The sequence below is a fragment of the Cupressus sempervirens genome, chromosome 3, assembly GCF_028749045.1.
Source record: "Cupressus sempervirens isolate cs-2001-9-10 chromosome 3, ASM2874904v1, whole genome shotgun sequence".
NCBI lineage: Eukaryota > Viridiplantae > Streptophyta > Pinopsida > Cupressales > Cupressaceae > Cupressus > Cupressus sempervirens.
The window spans coordinates 311,254,321-311,276,817 of NC_143120.1; the positions used below are offsets into that span (position 1 = coordinate 311,254,321).

A 22,497-nucleotide genomic window follows, 5' to 3' on the forward strand; every position below is an offset into this window, starting at 1 on the left:
TTGGCACCGTAGTGTCAAACATTTTCCACAATACATTTGAAGCAAAAAAATGTTAAATCAATTCTATAAACTTGACTTTATCAATCCAGATTCTAGATTTTAAAGTGGAAATAGAATTAGAAATTAGAATTTGGAATCATAGATTGCATAAGACTCGTGCAAATAGGTCTTCTTATGCTTTCTTAGACAATGTATCTCATAGACTATAATTGTTCCAACTGTTTCATCGGGTGAGATTCTCTCTATAACATCATAGAGACCACTCCACGCCTCGTCATTAGACTTAAAAATTGGGCTAAATTGGTATGTCAGATTGAGGAAGTAAGCAATTGCATGTATAGGCCTGTGAAGTAGATTGTGCTATCACCTATTAATGACATCTCATATGGGATATTATTCTGATTCTCTGCATAAAAAAGCTCGAATAACCTTTTTCACCCTATCCATGCCCTCATAAATGTATCCCATTGAGGGCTTCTCTCCATCAACAATCTATAGGAGAACAATTAGAGGCTCTATGAACTATAATTATTGTGAAAGGCGAAAAATTAAGCTTTAAGTTTTAATTTTTCCTTTAAAAAATAAATAATGTGAATGTCAATGAACATAAAAAAGTGTTTAACAAAAATGGTGAAATGAAATGGAAATGAGGACAAAATGGAAAATTACCTCCACAATCTCCTTGTTAGGTTGCCAAAAGCCACTCATCAAAATCCCGATCAACCACCTCGGCCCTTGCATTGCTCTTTGCATATGATGAACTTGTCTATTTCTCACATACAAACATGCCTTCCAAACCAGCCTTTGACTTAAGCAAAGATTGCAATGTGAGAAAATCCATTGCAAATCTAGTGAATTTTGGACGAGACAACTCTTTTTTGTTTGTGTGTTGCCTCAAAAGGTTGAGGACCCAAGCACAATTACAAATATTCTAGTGTAACTTGGGTGCGTGTACCTGCCCTAAAACCCTTCGCACCAAGTGCGTGTACGTCTTGGGTGCGGGTACGTCATGCACCCGAGTATTGCAACTGCGACCAAAATGCGGTTGCACCTGTCGACGCACCCAAACGGGATGTGGGGATGCGGGTGCGCACAGGATGTGTGCGAGGTGTGGCCGACAACTAGCTTGAAAAGTCAAAAGAAAAAGGTTTTTCTTTTGTTTATTTTTTATTTTTTAAGGCATGGGAACCCTAATTGGGTGTGGGTCTTATGAGGTCTATTTCAAGGCTTAGTAAGGCCAATACACCTCATCTTCATTTCACATTTCCATTTCATTGTTTTGGAGGAGCAAGGAACAAAGTGAGCAAAAGAGGTTGGAGGCGTTTGTGAGAGCTTAGTGAGTGATGTTGCGAGGGATTGCAAGATCAAGAGGAGCAAGACGATTTGATTTTGAAGTGTCTCATCAAGTTCAATGTAGCTTTTTTTAATTTTACAATTTTGTTTTGTTTTAGAAATCAATTTATATTTAATACTTACTTTTAGCTTTGCAATCAAAATTTAATTTTCGAATGTTTGATTCTTGAATCTTGTTGATGCTAGATAGTTGATTACTATTGATCTATGATTTTTATATTAATTTTTTGTTATTAAAACAGGCTGAAACCTATTTAGTTACTATTTTCTAAATTTCTAAAGTTTTAAGTAGGCTGAAAGTAGTTTGTTTTATTGTTTTTAAAAATAATTATTAATTACTTGGGCTGAAATGTATCATGATTCATAAACATTTTTATTTTGTGAAATGCAGTTTTCTAAATGGCATCCACATCCAATCGAAGTGTAGAAGACATGGAAATTAATGAGGGAAGTGCATTTGAATATGAGCTTGAGCCTTTGGGAAGTGATCTTGGGGCTAATGTAGATGCCCAATTTGAGGAAGAGACTCCTTGTGTTGCACCAAGGATGCCTTCTATTGATTGCCCTTCACAGATTTTGACGGAGTTTGCTAGGGGTCCTTATGATCCAAAGTCCCCTCGATAAAAATTTACTATGAAAATTACACGCTCTACACCTACAGGTGGTGGCACATAGAAATGAAAGTGTAATATGTGTGGTGTAGAATGGTTTGGCACCATTGCGAGAGTTAATGCACACCTTTTATGGACTGGTTATGGTGTGAGCTCATGCATATTCTTGGCAAATCTTGAGAATGTGAATACATAATTGAAGTGAACGAACTATGGGGTATTTCTGATGATACTGAAGTCCCAGTGCCTAAATCATTAGTTGCTAGGCAACACGTATAGAATATACATTACTTACAGGGGCAACGAGATACATCTACACATATCTTGCATTAGAGAGTTGGGACTCTGTCACCTACACCATCCTTTTCCTCACCTTCACACAATTCAGCAAAGGATAGCATGAACGGGAAATGGAAAGCAAGTACAAGTCATAGTGGGGTTAACCCCATTGCTCATTTATTTAACATTAATGTAAGGGAACAATTAGATGATGTTGTTGATGATTTCTTCTTTGCCAATGAGATCCCTATGCATGTGGCTCGATCACCCTATTTTGTGAGGATGATGCCCATGGTAGTGAAAGAGGGATAGCCATCATATTTACAACTAGGTGACCACAAGTTGAGGACCACAGTGTTGGATAGGGCCTATGACAAGGTTGGGATCTTGATGGAGCAGATGAAGGCATATTGGATGGAGTTAGGCTGCAGCATTATCATGGATGGGTGGACGAACATTAGTCATCGTCCACTCATCAATATTATGGTCACATGCACGGAGGGCCCATACTTTTAAAGAGTAGTTCATTGTTCACGACATCATAAAAATGCTGATTTTCAGTTTCATGTGCTTAGGAAAGCCATTGAGGAGGTTGGGCCACAAAATGTGGTCCAAGTTGTGACAGATGCAACACGTGTGCAAAGCTGCAGGGAGGCTTGTTGAGGTAGCCTATAGGTATATTTGGACTCCATGTTGTGTGCATGACTGAACAATGCACTCTAAGACAGGGAAAATTGACTGGATTAGATGGGTGGTTATTGATGGGAGAGAGGTGTAGATGTTTATCTACCATCACCATACATGACATGTACTTTTTTTAGGGGCTTCGCAAAGTGAAACCAGTTGAGACCAAATATGTCTCATATTATATTCTCTTGGAGAGAATGATTGAGTTGCAAGAGCCATTGCAACTCATGGTTATGACACAAGAATGGAATCTATGGCTTGAGTCCAGAATGGAGCAGGAGAAGAGGGTAAAGGAGATAATGAAGAGTGATCAGTTTTGGAGTGATGCAAAATACATAGTCTCCATCATTACTCTAGTATCTCAGGTGATTAGCTATAGAGAGATGCAGATTCACCTAACGTTGGAGAGGTTTATGAGTCTATTGATTCCATGCTTGGGTAGGTGAGGGCTGTTGTGCATGAGAGAGATCCCACTCTAGCATTCTATACTGAGCACTTTGAGCCTATCATTCATCGTAGGTTGGAGAAGTTGAACACTTCTTTGCACATGGCCGCCTATGCATTGTATTTGAAGTGGTACATGCCTAGGTCTGGTAGAGTCACACCACTTCAAGATGATGAGGTGAAGAATGGGTTCTTTCAGTGCATTGCTAGGATGTACGATACTGAAACTGCTAGCGAGATTCACATCAAGTGGTCAGAATTTGCTAGTCTTACTTGTAATCCTTAAATCTTGATTCAATGTTCTAAGCTCTTTATAATTATAAGTTCTTTTAATTGTTACTTATAACTTATTTATGTTGTAAACTTATAACTTGTAGGATACTCAGATATTGCAATGGTGGATCTCAAAACTATTGCACAAAATAATCCCATTTTGTGGTGGAAATGTCATAGGTCATAGAAGTCAAAGATCACCTCACTAGCCATTCGATTGCTTTCTTAGGTTTGTAGTTCCACCCCTTTATAATCTTAACTTTAAGACTTTTACTTTACTATTTTATGATTCATTGATTTATCATTTATCATTTGTCACAAATTGTATGTCTATTTGTTTGTAAGTTGTAACTTTCAACCTTGTTATCTTAGGTTTTTAATTCCTTAGTTGTAGAGAGGAACTGGTCCACATACAGCTTCACCCATTCTGATAAGAGGAACAAACTTACATCTAAGAGAGTAGAGAAGTTTGTTGTAGTACATAGTTTTTTGCGGCTCAAAGATCAAAAGACATGCGAGTACAAGGAGAGCCCAACAACAGGATGGGATGTAGAACCAAAGGATTCAGCTCAGATTGATGAGGATGATGATGTAACAGAAGCCAATAGCTCTTTTCTTCCTGTAAGAACATTCTCAGAGGAAAAGATCAAGGCAAATAGCTCTTATAGCATATAAGAAAATACGAATTAGAGAGAGACTATATTGATTAAATAAATAAATATATGTACATCAATATCTGTATGATAAATACTTATCTATACATCAATATCCATTTATTTAATCTTTCATTCTAGAAAATAATAAAAAATATTCTATTTATTTCCTCCAAACAATATAATTAGTCTATCGTTAAAATGATATTCCTTTTAATCATTATATATTGAATTTCATTCTATTTTATATTCTTAACAACAAGAATATTAGAAATTCATAATAACACTAAATACTATATTAAATAACTCTAAACATTAATATATTCCTACATACCTTGGTGGTGGGTCTTACCTTTCATGATGATCAACGAAACATCTTTTCTATTTAATTTTTCCTACCTTTTTATTATCTTTTTCAAAAAGATCATGAATGGTGGGATATTAGTTTGAATTCAATTTTCCCTCATATACATGCATACTTTTCACCTTTGTCCCATTTGCCTCACGTGCACCTTAATCAAATGGTAATTTGCGGTGGGTTTGTCTTTTCACATCCCAAACTTTATGATAGCATTACTTTGATTTGAGATTCCTCTTTCCTCAACAATAGGGCTCTCTTTTAAGAGTGTTAAGTTTGTCCTCCTTTGTCCATGGTTTACAAAATTTGAGATGTCCTGTCGCAGAACGAGTCAATGTAGATGTGGACCCAATATCTAGTGCCGATTGCGGAACAAGTAAATGCAAATGTGGTTTCTCATTGTTACTGTGCAAATCGAAATGATTCGATTTGGGCAACGTTGATCTCGTGCTGGAATGTGCAAGGAGGAATCACCAACTTAGGCTCGTTCCTTGGATTGTTGTCATTATTATCACACCCAAAAATATTGCAGGTTAATATTATAGGGACCACCTTAGACAGGTCAGTGACCTTGGGCTTCGAACAGTCGATTGGTGTTTCGACTGATGACGTGTGCATTATGTTGGTTTTTGCTTTGGCCTTAACCTCAACGCCTGTCAGATCCTCTCTCCCAAGCGTTGACCCCACATTGGTAAAGGCAGAGAGACAAAGCAACAAGGCGCAAATAGATACCACAATAGCATTTTGATAGCAAAAATGTTCTTCAAATCGGAGAACCATCCTTCACAGGCTAGAACAGAGTGGTTCGAGCTGAGAATCATCCCTGGAACCAAGTTAACGACAATGACACACCCTGCACAAAACTCACAATGGGAGTAGATAAAGGGGGTGACAAAACCCCAGTAGGAAACCACCGTCTTCACAACAAACAACCTAGCCAACCCAATTGGCCATTATCGAAAAGCATATTCATTGAGACCACAGGGGCCAGAGGAACCTCATACTCATCCACAACAAGAAACACCAACGAGTTACCGAACCATGTAGAATCACCCAAATGATGATGATCATCTGCAAGATGCCTACTATGTTACAATAAAGACAACCACATGCCTTTAATTGTATGCTATCTTTCTAGTCTCTTGTGGTAGAATAGTGAATTCTTCTGACCCAATATGAGTGTTACGACAAGTGCTATGGATTTATCACCCGAATGATGATGATCATCTGCAAGATGCCTACTATGCTACAATAAAGACAACCACACGCTTTTAATTGTACACTATCTTTCTAGTCTCTTGTGGCAGAATAGTGAATCCTTGTGACCCAATATGAGTGTTGTGACAAGTGTTATGGATTTATCACCCGAATGATGATGATCATCTGCAAGATGTCTACTGTGTTACAATAAAGACAACCATATGCCTTTAATTGTACGCTATCTTTCTAGTCTCTTATGGCAGAATAGTGAATCCTTGTGACCCAATATGAGTGTTGCGACAAGTGTTATGGATTTATCAAAAACTCTCTGTCCATACATTCCTATTCGACATCTTCTGATTTGTTGATCTCTCGTTCAAACTCTGTTTACTGATCTTTATGAAGACCAACAATAATGTTGTTAATAGTTTATACGACACCTGTCAAGTGTCCAAGTCTATGGAACAGATTTCCCTTCTGCGTTTGTGGACTATGGAATTGGATCGATTTGCATTGGAGTCCAATGTTAATTGCTGGGTAAAGACAACTAAGTATTCTGAATTATAGAGGTCAACAACTTCAAGACTTGGTAGCCATATTGCATTAAGCCAACGTGAGGACTGGGTAAGGGTCTGTATTTGAAAATATAGCAACTGTGTTTGCTCTTACAAGCTGCAATAATAATACCTGGTCTGCATTTTGTTCAGCGCCCCAGTTTGCCATCCATTTCATGTTCTTTCAGCACTTCAGCATTACCAGCATAGAGCCAGCAGGGCTCATTACAATTCTGTCCTGGGGTGTGCATGCCAATTTAATTATCTGGTATGACGTGGAGTTGGAGCCATGCAATGTATGATGCATCTCAGTCCTTGTGTGTTTTGAAGTTGTTTAGATTAAAAGCAAGCTGTGTATCTAGTTTGGAGGTCCGCATTTCATACCTCTTGTTTAGTGTTGAGATTGCTGTCTCATATTCTGAGTTGGTGCTCACATCTTGGATGAAGGGATTGGCATCTTCTATAGGTTGGTGCATACAAGTACAATTGGAGATTGGTGTCTCCTACTTCATATTGTACGTGATCTATCATTTTGTGAGATTGGATTTGGACAAACACCTAATCAGCTATTGTCACTGTGGTTTTTCCTGTCTAGGTTTTCACAAATATTTGGTGTGCTCTTGTGTGAATATCTGTATATGTTTATCATTTTGTAATGAGCTGCCTCTCTGGAGTTGAGTTTACCACTTTGGTGTATTGTTTTTTTATCGAACAGTTTGCTTGCATTGTTTTAAACAAGTGTTGTGTTTTTCCAAAAGCAATCGAAAAATTCATTAAATATAAAGAAACATCTAAAAATACTGATTCTTACTGTCAACCCATACATTTGCTCTAACATTAAAAAAATATAGTACCCTACCCTTTCGAACTCCCAGAATATGTATATCAGATTGTTTTCAGAATGATTCTTTGATATAGAAATCAGAAGAGAACTTTTTGCAGGCCTGGTATGACTAGTTGCATACTTTCTCCAGAATTTTGTGCATGAAATTCAGAGGTTGGATGGCAGATCTGGGTTGTCTGTAGGGCTTACTGTCCGGTCATCAGTTGCCACCCAGACTGAAATTGGTTACTCTAGATGGCTTTTGTCACAGTGCAGCAGTTGCTAATATGTTTTCCAGCAGGTACGGCCTCTGTGATGTTCCTCAAGCTCGTTGGCTTCTCCTTCAGCTAATATGGCACCAAATAATAACCCACCAGCAAGTATATGACTGGTATGGCTTACTATCAGTTTTATGTGTTAAGCAAATTCAGTCTACGTGGCCTTCATGTCTTTCAAGAGAAAATAGCAATGCAGTTAGCAGCTGAGCCTCCAAATCAAACCTCCTTTCCTAGCAATGGATAAGTCTAATGAACACAATGCAATCTCATATGGTTACTTTGGAAATCTAATTAAATCTTCCTGGATGTATCATTATAACAGTGAGGAAGATGCTATTCTAGAGTGTAGACGTCCTCAAGAATCCAGCACATAAACTCCACAATCACCAACCATCAAATCTCCAAGCATGTTGAATGAGGGCATTTCCAACTCTTTTATAGTGTTTTCTAAGAGCTTTTTCACTCATCTTGACAATTTGGGATAAACAAATCACTTTTTTGGCACTTCCTATAATTTCGGGATTTTTGCTTTTTCACCCCTATTTTCTTACGGCTAATTTTTTAGGCCCCAATTTTATTGCGATTGTTTTTCCTTTAACGATTTTATGCCTTATAACATAATTTTCTTTCACTTAAATTCCCACTAACTTTTATTTATGCTCGCGCCATTTAGTTAAATATTTCCCACAAACTATAGGCTATGTATTAATAAAGTTAAATAACTAATGGTATCTTTATAAAATAATTTTATTAATGCATAAAAATTATATCAATGATAAATAAATGATCTTTTCAATATTTCCAATTTACCATTGACATGCCATTGCAACTGGAAGTCTAACATGCCCATAATGACTTACTATAAATAATAAGTATGCCCAAAACCGTATCTAGACATCGTCTTGCAACTGAAACCGCCTAGGCCAAACAGCCTCAAAGTCTCTCTAATGTCTTGGTTAGCCTACGGGACCATGGAGGAAGAGGTTTATGACAAACTCATACAACTTGTGCTAAAAGGGGGGCATTGCACATTTGAATAGTTAATTTAAGAATAAGTAAATTTGGAAACATTGCCAATGATAAGTCGAATTTGAAATTGAGATTTTGCATATATTTACTCATCTACATGCTTGACAACATGTGCAGTTTTTATTGTTCCCATGTTCCTTCTATCCGCTTCTTCGTCAATTTGTGTATCTATTTAAACTTGAAATATTTAAATAATTTCATAGTTACTGTTTATCTAATATTCTCATGTAATTGTACAATACGGTATGCACTTGTGAGTGGTTGACAATGGGGATTTCTATCTGCACTTGATTTTTGCTTTCTAGTGGTATAATTATTCACAGATGTGATGAATTCTGTCCTTATTGTACAAAGATTTGGTCGTGTTTTGCAAATTCCTTCATTAACTTCAATTTTGTTTTCTTTAACATCATAAAGAATATTTAACTTGCATTTCTTATGTGTTCTAGATGCATCATAGAAGTGGTCACAGTCAAAGAGCAAGAGAGGTTTTAGAAAAGCTTATTGATGAGCATCCATCAGAGGCTGATCTGACAGTTGTTAACTTGTTGGCTGCATTACACATGGAAAACAAAACCTTTTCCAGAGCGATTCAACATATTGAGCATGCACGTATGATTTACTGTTCTGGACAGGGATTACCGCCAGAACTTGCTATCAAAGCAGGTATTTGCCATGCACACCTTGGAAATTTGGAAGAAGCTGAGGTATGTTTTTGATTACAGACAATGTGCTTAATCTTTGTGATGCCTTTGGTGTAGGGACCATTTTAAAATTAAGTTGGCTTAAACTTTAGCTTGCATGTTTTTTGAACATATTGCTGACCATGATGTAAATAATCCTAATCTCATGTTGGAATTTGCATGTTTCTATAGTTGCAAAGATGGTTTAAAACTTTTTAACAAATGCATTTTTCACTTCACTGTAGAATTTTTTTGAGGATCTCCATCCAGAACAAGCAGAAGAGCTTGCAGAGTCAATAATTGATGTTGCTGATGCATATACAAGTATTGGACATCATCGCCGTGCTCTGAAATATTATTGTATGCTGGAAGGAACAACCCAGTTTGAGAATGTAAAGCATCTTATCTTGCTCAATGTTTGGTAGAGATAGAGGTATCGTAGGAAGAATTGTATATGGAATACACTTATTTGTTGTGTGATTTTTTTTTAATCTTCCATCGAATGTATCAGTTGTGTAGAAGAATTATACATCAAGCTAGGTAAATGTCCAAACTAATTGTCTAACAGTGAGAAAGGACTTTAGTGGGGAATTATTAGCTGAAGTAATTTATTTTCATGGACCAAATCATGAGTTCAGTTTAGTTAAAATTCTTTCCAGTTCTACCTCCAGAGATCCATCTATTCTTCTGTTGCTGGCCGATTCCCAAGACAACCTGAAGGAACGATATGCCCTTTAACAAACAATGGATATTCTATTATCCTACCTTAGCCGCTAGGGAATCTTTGAGTTTTAATCACAACTAGTGATCCCTAGAATACACAAATCCATACCACATGTAATCTCGTTGACCTAAATAGTTCTCCAATTATAGGTGAAAATTTGGGGAGTGACCAATACAAATAACGTTCCTTTTTGCAATTAGTAAATCTTGTGCTGTATCATTTGTATTTGCCGCAACATGCTGGTGGTTGCATTCTAACTTTTGATATTTGTATTTGTTTTGGTCAACTTATTCAATTGCAGTTTTAATGCTCATTACTTTTTTTCTCATCCAATGCTTGAAATTTCTTATATTTAAAAATGCGTATTTTGTTGGGGATCATTGAATTTCTCATTTGGGAAAGTTCCTTTTAAGGTATTTTTGTTTTTATTGAGATTTATTTTGCTAAAGAAAACTGTGATATTGTTTGGATCAATCCATGTAGGCCCATGTATGGTTGAAGGTTGCTCAATGTCATGCAGCTATTAATGCTTATTCAGATGCCATAAAGTTCTATTATAAAGGTATATTTTTATCCATCTACATTTTTTCTGTAACAAAGAATAATAGAAATAAAAATTTAGTGAGATCTCATGGAAAATTAAAGAGAAAATATATTGTCTTGGTAGTAATTCTGTTTATTAAACAAGCAACTTTTTGCAAATTTATGATGGAGAATTGTTCCGCAGTCATCATATTTTCCAAATGGTACATAATTATTATATTTCAGATTAACAAACTAGATTCAAGTTGCAAACAAAGAATAAATTCTATGCAAGAAAGGGGATGCAAATTTATCTTATCCATAATTTGAGAAAATAATATAAATAAATAAATAAGTACTTTGGTTGATGAAATATTGAAATATATGAAGTGGAGTAGAAGCTAAAAGCACCGAATGTCGATTAAACCTTACACGTCTTGTTAAGTAAAATGAGAGCTGGTGAATTGGGTGGCTGCTGTGTGATCCTGCAAAAAGGCTGAAATTAATGGCTTGCAACCACAAGATAATGGCTCATTATTGCTTCTTCTGCCCTAAACCTAAATAATGTCACCCCGTATCATTTCTGCATGCTCTGTGTGGTAAGGAGCAAAATCTCCAGGTGAAGAATGGTGATGAAGTTTGAACCCAATGATTATAGTGGTGCTACAACTGATTGTTAAAAGCATCCTTTATTATAAGCAAAAATATACTAAAATTTGGATATTTTTCAAGTTTCAAGCTGGATTCATTTATGTTGATTTCAAGGGTTTATCGCAACACTGGGTATTAGAAAATGTAAACCAAAAATCTTACTTGTAGTTTTTATACATTCTGTTTCTATGTAAATTCTTGAAGGGCAGATTCTATTTGGTCATCTACATGCTACCACTTGTAAAGGTTAATGTGCATCACTAGAAAAACAGGAAAAAAAGACACTAAGCCTCTTTGTTTGAAAAGGTTATCAAAAAAACAGAAGCCTATTTGAAGGTTTGCAATGTAGGAGGTGATTGATTTTAGATGGGATACAAAAAGTGTTTACTTTCAATTACTTCAAATATTTAGTATCTCTGTGTTTTCTACTGGCCTCAACAGTGCAAGCGCTGATCCAAATTTTCATTTTGCTTGATATCTTGATAGAGCCACGAAGAGTTGTTGGTGTGCTCAAGTATTCCACCTAGTAATTCCTTCCCCTAGGTTCTAAATATATATGTTAAATAAGTTTACTTAGGGACCACAGGGGAAAATTCCCACATTTGATGGTGTTATTACCTGTGTTAACTTTGAGTTTCCTAGACAAGGGGACAAGGAAATGGGTTCTTGGGAAATCTGAAATTTCAAATATATGCATGAAATTTGAATCATTAAACATTGTAACATTCATCATAGAAACAAAATAACATTCATAAATCTAAAATCAATGATCATTCATTGGATCATGAAATCTATCAAAGGGAAAATTCCCACATTTGATGGTGTTATTACCTGTGTTAACTTTGAGTTTCCTAGACAAGGGGACAAGGAAATGGGTTCTTGGGAAATCTGAAATTTCAAATATATGCATGAAATTTGAATCATTAAACATTGTAACATTCATCATAGAAACAAAATAACATTCATAAATCTAAAATCAATGATCATTCATTGAATCATGAAATCTATCAAATCTATCAAATCAAATTATTATAGAATAGCACCAAATGAATTAATTGAGAAGTTACATTTCAATTTCATACACTCATATATATAATTCATTGAAACAATGAAAAGCTAAGTCACAAGGTTTGAATTCGAGTTCGAGTTCGTCGATCATAAAATTCGAATGAAATCCGGCAAGGGTAAAAGTTCGGAAAAAAAATTCGACATTAAAATTTAGTTATATATATTTATATGTTTTTTAATATTACTAATATATCCACAAAATTGTTAAAATAGTTGAACATTGTTAAATAGTTTAACTAAATAACTCAATATCAGTTTAAAATTAAATAATATTATATTAAATTACAGTATTATGTTAAAATTCATAAAATTCGGATGACATTAGGAAAGAGTTAAAATTCGCTGAAATTCGAATCAAAAGGATGAAATTCGGCGAATCCTGTGACTTAGATGAAAAGTATGATATCATATATCAAAATGTACAAAGGCTGCAAAGTTTTAACAAAAATGAAAAGTTAAAAGACTAAAAGTGTCATATCATATATCAAGAATCCATTATCATTGCATCAACGTATCATATAATGTTGCTGCCCCTAATATTTGGTCTGAACATACTAAATATTGTTTAGATTCATACTCTCAATATGCTTCCAAGAGGCTTCCAAAAGTCACAGATAACTCTGTTCACATTCTAACAGCAGCTAGAGCATATGATTATTCACTTGGGCATAACTTTGTTCACTCAGCCCAAACTATACACAATTTGCAAGGAATACATGATTTGATATTTTATATCATATGCTTAAGATTTGATATTAGAAATAACACATTTTAATATTTAGGGCTGCCTTGAGGTGTGGGCCCTGCTGAAGATTAAAAAAAATTACGAATGTTCAAAAAATTATCTTATGTTTTTCCTCCCACTGCCAGAACAGCCATCCGCCCTCAGGATGGTAAAGCTGTCCCCAACTGTTCTGGGGACAGTTAATGATTTCCAAAACTTCCGTTGACTGCCTTTAAGTTTCTGAGATGGTTTAAAAAAACTTTCTGCGTTGGGGATGGCTTGGAAATGTTTCTGACCGTTCCCCGGTCCGCAGTCCCCAAAACTGTTTCCATTTCCGAAACGAGAGCATTTCCGAGTAACACTGGTTATTGCATTATCACTTTTCCACCTTATGTGGGATTTCCACTTTTGATGGACTTATCAATCACTTTTGCACCTTTGGAGAATGATCAACCTTAATCTTATAAAGATATTTTAGGGATAATTGTGATGTTTTCAAAGTTTAGTTTGATTATTAATAAGTGTTGCTTCTTAAGTTTATTCCAAAATGAATTTGATTGGGCTTTTGACAATTCATGTTGTGCAGTTTATGGGTCAATAGCAAGAAATACAGCATTTAGAATGTTAAATGCATTATATGTTTCCACAGGTCCAACTTTGGGATATTACATTGTTTACTGTAGTATGGCTCTAAATCATCTGTAACTTCCGACTGCTTTCAGTGCCAGTTTATTTTAAGCAGCTGTGATTGATAATATTGTCTTCTGTTGCCAATCTTTCCCTCTCAAAGTGTGGATCTAGGTCTAGTATATACATGTTTTGGGTACTGGTTCATTTCCCCTGTGGACCAGGATTGAGGCCTGCAAATAGTCTTTGATGAACCTGGGTTTTCTCTGCAGCAGATCTGGAAAAACCCAGGAAGAATATCATCACATATCATTTAAAAAAATGAATAAATCATCCATGTACCTTTCTCCTACTAATGCTATTAAAAAATCCTTGTCCAGCATATTTTTTTTACTGCATACATACAATTTGTGTCAAGCTTTATTTTCCAGCAGAACAATCCATGCTCACATTTTTTTTTCATGCCAGTGGATCTCAAAATTAGCCACCACTCCTTTTGTTCTTTATTTGAACTTTTCAACTTTTGCCCCTGTTTGCACTTCATTTTAACTTGACCGTGCTGCATATCCATCTTTCACCATACTTGTATCATTGATATATATTTATAATAGGTTAAATGTTTTGCTGGGATTTATTTGTAACTATAATATTACCTAATCTTATTCAAATTATTGATTTATTTAACCTATGTAATTAATAAATTTTTAGTTTATATCTAATTTTTAGTCAATACATACACAATCTAGAGAGATTTTATCTTTATTCCTTACACTCTTCTAGAATATATATATGTTTTGTAGAAATGACCTAAAATGAATCCCGCCCTATTTTTTGTTGTTGTACCAGTGTACCTGAACTCGGACTGGTAAAGTAGCTTTTGTCATTTGTTTTCAACAGCATTGATGTTGTATGGCTTTTGTTGTTTGTACGCAGCTGTAGATGGGATGCCAGATAATGTTGATGTACGATTGACCTTAGTATCTCTGCTTGTGGAACATGATAGAACAGATGAAGCGATACAACTACTTTTACCTCCACAGCATATCGGTAATTTTAATTTTATTTTCTAGATGCATTTTGAGTACATGCTTATTTTAAAAGAACGATAAAAGGTCAGTTTATAGAAACATCAATGAAATGGGTATAATTTATTAGACACGGGTAAGTAATCCGATAATTTTCTTTATTGTTGTGGTCTTTTTATTCATTTTCATTTTAGATTGTTTGTTTTTGCCTCTAGAGCAACCTAGCAATGATACAAGCATCACTGAATGCCACCCATGGTGGTCAAATGGAAAAGTTAAGAAGAAACTAGCAGAAATTTATCAAGCTCAAGGAAAGGTGGAACTTTTTGTAGAAGCTATTGCATCACCAATCAAGGAGACGTTATATTTGGAGACTTTAAACCAGAAGGTATATTTATTGAATACGTCATCTACATTAGCTTATTATTCCGGAATTACTTTAATAATGGCCTTTTTATTATTATGTTTTGAAAACATATATTTCAACTTTATATAATTTATTAATATATATCATAAAAGAAGCTATTAAACATGTAATTGATATATACACAAATGATTATATAAATCAATAAGGTCTCAGAATAGAGAATTGAATAGGAACACATATCTACCAAGGCTTTTCAGCAACTGTACATCATTATGAAGATTTAGAAGGGCAAGGTTCTGGACTCGTATAATTAACAGCACATTAGTCATAAAATCTAGGAAGAGTGTCGTAGGTGATTCTTCTTAATTGTACAACTTCAGGGCGATGTAACTAGAGCTATTCATCAATAGAAGTTAATAGGTAACAGGTTTATCTATTAGGCAGATTACATAGCTAAAATACTATTCAGTATATGGAAAATATTATAATGCTTTCTTGGCCATATTCATTGCTATATTTGTTTTCGTAGAGCATTTATTAGTATTCTCAGTCATTTCCCTAATAAGTGGATTAATAGTATTAAAATTGTCTGAATTGAATGAAAAACCATAGTTCCTATCTTATTTTCATTGTATGTAATATAGAAAATTATTTGTTATCACTAACATTGGTTTTCAGTGACTGTGTTCTTAATCAATTGTTGGTTTAGGTCATAAAAGCAAAGGTCTTCAAAAAACCCAGATTATACCAAATTATTTCTGAATCCTAGAACTAACCCGATTGTTTCCCTGAAAAAATTATTGATCCAATTTTCAATGTCTTTTTTTGCATTTAAAGTGCATCAAAATCATATTAAAATCCCTAGAAAATGACAAAAGAACATGAAAATCATTGTAAAACCTACAAAACCCTGCAAAAAGCTTAGGAAACTGACAAATTACTTAGAACTAGGGTTGATTCCAAGACGGAGGCAGAATCAACGTGAAATCGGCATGGAAACAATTTGTGATATTATCCCTTTAGTTTTCTTTTGGACCTCTAGAAAACCCTAAACGGAGGAGCGGTAGGAGCAATAACAATCATCAACGAAATTTGGAAGGGCCTCAATCCTAAATTGTGCGGGGTGAAAGTGTCAATGCAACTAATGAATTTGTTCTAAATCACAGTTTTAATATGACCCAAGCTCTTTGCACGCCTCACCCAATGGATCTTGATGAGATCAAATGTATAATTGTTGTACACTAATTCTTAATTTATAACTAATATGTTGGCATGACAAAGCCCCCCCGACTCCACGTCAAATGTTTTTGACCCAGAGCAATGAACTGGTGAGGCTGCAAACCAGCAAAGGCACAAGGCCTGTGAGCATAGTGGCCCATTAGGGATTTGAAACTTGGTGGCCACTTCACCAAGTGTTTTATTCACAATGCTACACATTTGAAGACTACTACATTGAATATATCGTATAGCTTGATTGATACTGTTGAACTTGTAGCATCTGTCGGATATCTAATATCTGATTATTACTGAGAGGATACTGTTTACTTGACTATTCAAGATGATTCGATCTGTCTAAATTCTTGTTATGATGCATCAATCATACTGTGATAACAGTTTGTATGGATTATGGATGTGACTGATCCTGTCACTCACTACTCCCCACTATCATGAGTTATATTGCTATTATTCCATCCACTCACTGAGATTGGGTATCCATGAAATATCAGATACCAATTATGATGGGGCCATCAAAACCATCTAATGTTATTACCAGCAATCTGCATACATATATATATATATATATATATATATATATATATATATATATTTTCACCTGACATCAATAATAAAGGATTACTATTGCTCATTGGAAGATTCAAGCACAAGTAAGATATCAGAATTTACATCTATTTCTCTGCAGTTAATTAATAATAGAATTGAAGCATTCAGATACATTGAGATACATTGAGATCTGTCATTATCTGGAGACTAATTAAAAGATAAAACTCTACCACTGATCTATCATTCCTTAACATGGTATCAGTCTTCAGAGCCTCGTTGGTAGAACAAGAATTAAAACGACAGTAATATTTGCTTCAAGATCTCTGAAATCTTTTGAACAAATCAATCACGGTGAATAATATCAGTGTTGAAGATAGTCTAGACTGGAAGGCGCCTCTAATTTTGTTTCATGGAAAATTCGAATCATAGCAATACTTCAAGAACTCAAATTGGATTCATATAAAGAAGAAAATAAGAAAATGCCTGAAGATGAAACAGAAAAGACAACATAGAAAAGGCATAACAATAAGGCTAAGAAAATAATCATTGATGAGGATAAAGACCATATTCTTCCATCAATAGTAAAATTAACTACTGCTTATGAAGTGTTCAAAACTATTCAAGATACATTTGAAATAAACAATGCCAGCAGATTGCTTACATTGAAACAGCAACTCATCAACATCAAAATGGATAAAGGAGATACAATCTTTATGAATCACTATACTACTTCTAGTCATGTATGAATCACATCGTTAACAAGAGGTTGCATAAGTTTGTTTGGTGTTCTTTGACATCTTGATACTTAGTAAATCTTGGGAAGAGCACCTTCAACATTTGGATGAGGTATCGAACATTGCGGAGGAGCAATCTTTATTTGCTAAGGTGTCCAAATGTGAATTTGGGTTGACAAAGATCTTATATGTGGGACGTGTGATAGGGGCTAATGGTGTCAAGGTGCATCGAGAAAAGATACAAGTGATTCTAGATTGGCCACCATTGAGAAAGGCTTCAAACTTGAGAGGGTTCCTTGGGCTGTGTTCTTATAACAAGAGGTTTGTCAAGGGATTTTTTCAACTTGCAGCTCCACTTAGAGATCATACACAGAAAGGAACTTATAGATGGTCTGATGATGCACAAGTGAGATTTGACAAGCTTAAGAAGGCTATAAATACTTGTTCGCTATTAGCTCTTCCAAGTTCTCTCATTCATTTATGTTAGAATGTGATGCGTTAGGCAAGGGCATTGGTGCAATGCTTATGTGTAATATGCACCCTATTACAAATGAGAGCATGGCACTGAGGGATAATGAAAGGTTACACTCCAACTATGATAAGTAGATGCTTGCCATCATGCATGTGTTCACAAAGTTTCAATAATACTTGGTTGGTGTGAAGTTTATGGTAAGGACTGATCATAAAAATTTACGTTATTTCTTGGAGTAAGAGTAGAATGAGTGGTAGCAGAAGTGGGTCAGAAAGGTACATGCATATGATTTCGACATTGAGTATGTCAAAGGTAAGAAAAACATTGTGGCTGATGCACTTTCCAAGAGACCACCTACTACTAAATTATTTTCTTTATTTGAGATTTCAGTTGATTGGAAGTCTGTAATGTCCCTATGTGAGACATCAGTTAAACATTTCTTCTTTAAACTTCTTACAAACCGAATTCATATATTCTCTACAAGTTCCCTTAAAATGACATTTCTTCCTAATAGTTATATAGATTATTTCTCATCAGTCATGACTCCTCACAATTTAATCAGTTATTGATTATTAATTGATTTCATTTAATACATTCATTTATTAATATATTATTTCTTTATAAAGATAAAATATTATATTATATTAATTTATATATGTATATTATTTGTATTATATCTTTATTTATTGCTATTTAATATTTAAGTTTATTATTAGTATTATCTTGACCGCAATAGATATATTATTATTTATTATCACAATAAACTATTATTATTTATTCTTCAATGTTTATTAATTTATAATTATATATAATGAACTAGTATAATTTATATATTGTTATTTACTTCAATAATTTAGTATGAAATAATAATAATTATATATAATCTTATTTATATATTCATCAGAATAATTACTGCAAGTCTTTTGTTTTCATTTATTTTTATATATATATTGTCATGATTGGGAGACATGACAAGTCCACCCGTCTCGAATTTTCTTGTTCTCAAGCAATTAATGTGATCCTAATAGATTCAAAGCTTGGATTCATTCTCTTTCCTGCATATGTGTTGAACACTTTGCAGAAATATGCATGTTAATATATGATTGTTTATGGAAGAGCACATAAATGAAGACACAGAGCATACACGAAGTAGGAACATTAACGTATGAAAATACAATGCAAACACAACATAGACACACAAATGCATGAAGACACAAAGCAAACACATTAATGCATGCAGACACGATGCAGACATAGAGTACATATTTTAAAACTTTGTTAGATTCCTTTTCATATTTTGAAATAAGCAAAGGTTAAAGAAATGTTTTACCAACTTTGACCGTAAATGTCATGCTCCTTCCCCTTGTTTGGAAATCGAATTCTTGAAGATGTGTCTTTTAGCAACTTTCCCTTAACTAGTACTACAATAGGGTGCCCTAGCAGTTCTTCCTTAATTATAGACTTTCTCTTGTGTGTCTAATTCAGTAGTGGATGATAGAATTATTGCTGCTCGAGTTTGGAAATGATCTACTTGGGACTCCCTCAGATTTACATCTATTTTGGGAATCTTTTGCCCCAAAATGATCAAATTACTCCTCCCCCGAGCAGCTCTCTATCCGCTAATTCCGTGATGGATGGTAGAATTACGACTTCTCGATCAGATTTATATCCATATTGGGACACTCTTGCCCCAACACGATCAAATTACTTCTCCCCCTGTGCAAACTCCCTACCCTTAGTTCAAAGGTATTCTTCTTTTTTATCATTTCACTTGTCTTTTTTCTTGTTATCCTTGCCATTTTTCTTACACTTCTTGTTATATTATCATATTTCTTTCGATTGTCATTTCTCTTTGTCCCTGTGTTTAATTACATAATGGATGGTAGAATTACTGCTGCTCGAGGAAAGAAACAATCTACCCAAGACTCCCTCATGGTTCTCACCCATATTGGGACTCAATTGCCTCAATGTGATTGGATTACTCTTTCCCCTATGCATACTCCTTATCCATCATGAATTTAAGCACAAAGGATTATGAGTAATGTCCTCCTATGAGACTTTAATCAACTTTCTTTCTATTTCCAAATTTGAATGAGTTTGTAACTCAAAGTTGCAACTTACAACTTTCTTTTCTAATTTTTTTCCTTTTAGGTCATTATTTAATTGAATATAATCTTCTTGAATATATTCCAATGTTAAGTGAATTTCATTAATAATCTTCTGAATGAATCACCACCACTCAAGAACTAAATATACATAAAGCACTGAATGAATTCCAATACCACTTGTAATTCCTTGTAATTGTTAAGGTCATGGATCTTTTGCAAATGTTTACACTCCTATAGATGATCCTATTTGGGCAGATTGCTAGAAGAGAAGACTCATGGATTTCGGTGTGTCTTCTAATCTGCAATCTAGCCCTCCCTTATACCTAACTCAAGGGGCATTTTCATTGAATGGACATGTCCCTCTCTAGGTTGGCCTACTTCAAAACATGATTGTTTCCTCAAGATTGGTGCCCATTCCAAGAGTTACTAATGGTTAGTAACTAACTAACCACACTAGTAAATAAGAAGGCTTATAAAAGCGACAAGGAAGATGCCGATCTGTCTAGAGGGGACAATATGTTCTAGTGACCAATACTTAAGGGGACTCATGCATCCAGATTGGACTGATCTGAAAATTAGAACACTTGTCTTGTCAAAGTTACAAGGAATTAACATTAATCCCCTACTTAGTGCTTGGAATAGATCTTAGTTATATGGTGAATAACATATAAAAATTTCAATTTTATCTTCGCTCTTAGAAAAATACAAGGTTCTATTTTCTAATGCAAAATGTTCTCCACAAACCTTACTTACATTATACTTTGTTACTTAGCTTTGTTATAATGTCATTATATCTTCACATGAACTTCTTTCGTTCCTCTTAATATTCAATCACCCTCTTGTTCTCCTTATCTCCTTTAAAATTTGTTTCCTTATTCCCTTAACTCGTTCCATATAACACCCCATTATTCTCCTTATCCCCGTTAACGTTATTTCCTTATTCCTTTAACACCTCCATATAATATGTTATATCGTGGGTAGCGTAATACTTACATTATCATGCCTTTAATCCGTAGTGGTTGTTTAAAGGTTTAATATCTTCTCTTGTCCCATCTTTAGTCTCTTCGGTGACCTTTGTTTTGTTTATATATCTCTATTAAAACCCTTAGTTGCCGATTCGTGACATGAATCCAATTCAGCATGTGAATTGGATCCGTGGATTCGGGATTTTTTTCCCCCAATTATGATTTGTGGAGGATTCGTGTATATATATATATATATAATATGTATGTGCATTATATATACTAAAAAATAAGAGAAATATACATAATTCTAAACTAAATCATTTCATAGTATGAATCTATGATTCTAGTATGCATCTATGAATCTAGTATGCTTGATCAATGAGAATTAATCTATTTTCACGATTATAAAGAAAATCAACACATTTACATTGAATTACTGAAAGTGAAAGTTTGTAACATTCAAAATATATATCATTAAACTTAAAGTTTGTAACATGATTTACTCATAAAAGAGTCAAGAGTCAAGACTAAAGTTTTTGATTTAATCATCAAATGGATTTTCAAGAAAATTTGCATCAAAGGGGTACTGATGAGTTGCAAGTGCTGCATCTGTATCAGTAGAGGAACCCAAACCACTAGTAGTAGAGGGGATTGTGAACTCATAATCGTCCTCGTCATCATCCACATCAATCAAAGTGGATCTAGCAAGATCCTGGATGGTCATATCTAAATCAAGAGTCTCGGGTGCTACATCGCAAAGCTTTTCGGGCCTCTTCTTGTACATTGGATCCTTCCGTGACAACAACCGTAAATTGTTGTGAATGAACACAAGGTCTTCTGATTTTTTTGGAGCCAACCGGTTCTGTTTGACTGAGTGGATAAAGGAGTAAGTACTCCAATTCCGCTCAGCCACAGAAGAGCTGGCAACCTAAAGAGAAATTAAAAATTATCAATACAACAATCAAAATAAATAAATAAATAAATAATAAATTCAAGGAATTGAGTGTGTTAACCTTAAGCTTATTTTTACAAACTTACTTGGGATAGGACCTTTATGGCAAGAGGTTGGAGGTACATAAAGGCTTGCCCATGAAGGTACCACCATTTGATGGCACCCATCTTGCTTTGGTCTGCTATGGCAATAGGGTGGAAATCCTCACCTGAGATGAAGGCAGCAAATTCACTCCTCACAATTTCTCCAATCTTTGGATCTTGGAATATCTTAGCTAGTGCCCTCTTATACCTGTTTGCAACCTCTGCATCTCTAAATGGTGGCACTCTACCTGGAAGGCGAAGTACATCTGTAGTATAATACCTAGGGATAAAGACAATTGAACACTATCAATTATCAATAGCACAAACATTGGATAAAATAAGCACAAGCATTTGATAAGAACTACAATACCTAGGGGATAGAGCATATGCAAGGAGGTGCAAAGGTGTGGTCATCTTATTCCATTGATGATGACCAATTTTTTCCACCTTCTTGTAAAGGGTGTCCTC

General features: G+C 34.8%; 1 protein-coding gene across 3 annotated transcripts in view; it reads left to right on the forward strand.

The window, feature by feature from the left end:
* Positions 1-22,497, forward strand: part of LOC149566225 (tetratricopeptide repeat (TPR)-containing protein) — a 166,529-nt gene that overhangs the window by 71,499 nt on the left and 72,533 nt on the right. For all 3 annotated transcript variants that reach the window (XM_089819641.1, XM_089819642.1, XM_089819643.1), the window contains exons 6-10: positions 8,992-9,249; positions 9,471-9,617; positions 10,433-10,511; positions 14,475-14,588; positions 14,782-14,954. In XM_089819641.1, the coding sequence (XP_089675767.1) occupies positions 8,992-9,249; positions 9,471-9,617; positions 10,433-10,511; positions 14,475-14,588; positions 14,782-14,954 (771 nt within the window). The remainder of the gene's footprint in view (positions 1-8,991; positions 9,250-9,470; positions 9,618-10,432; positions 10,512-14,474; positions 14,589-14,781; positions 14,955-22,497) is intronic.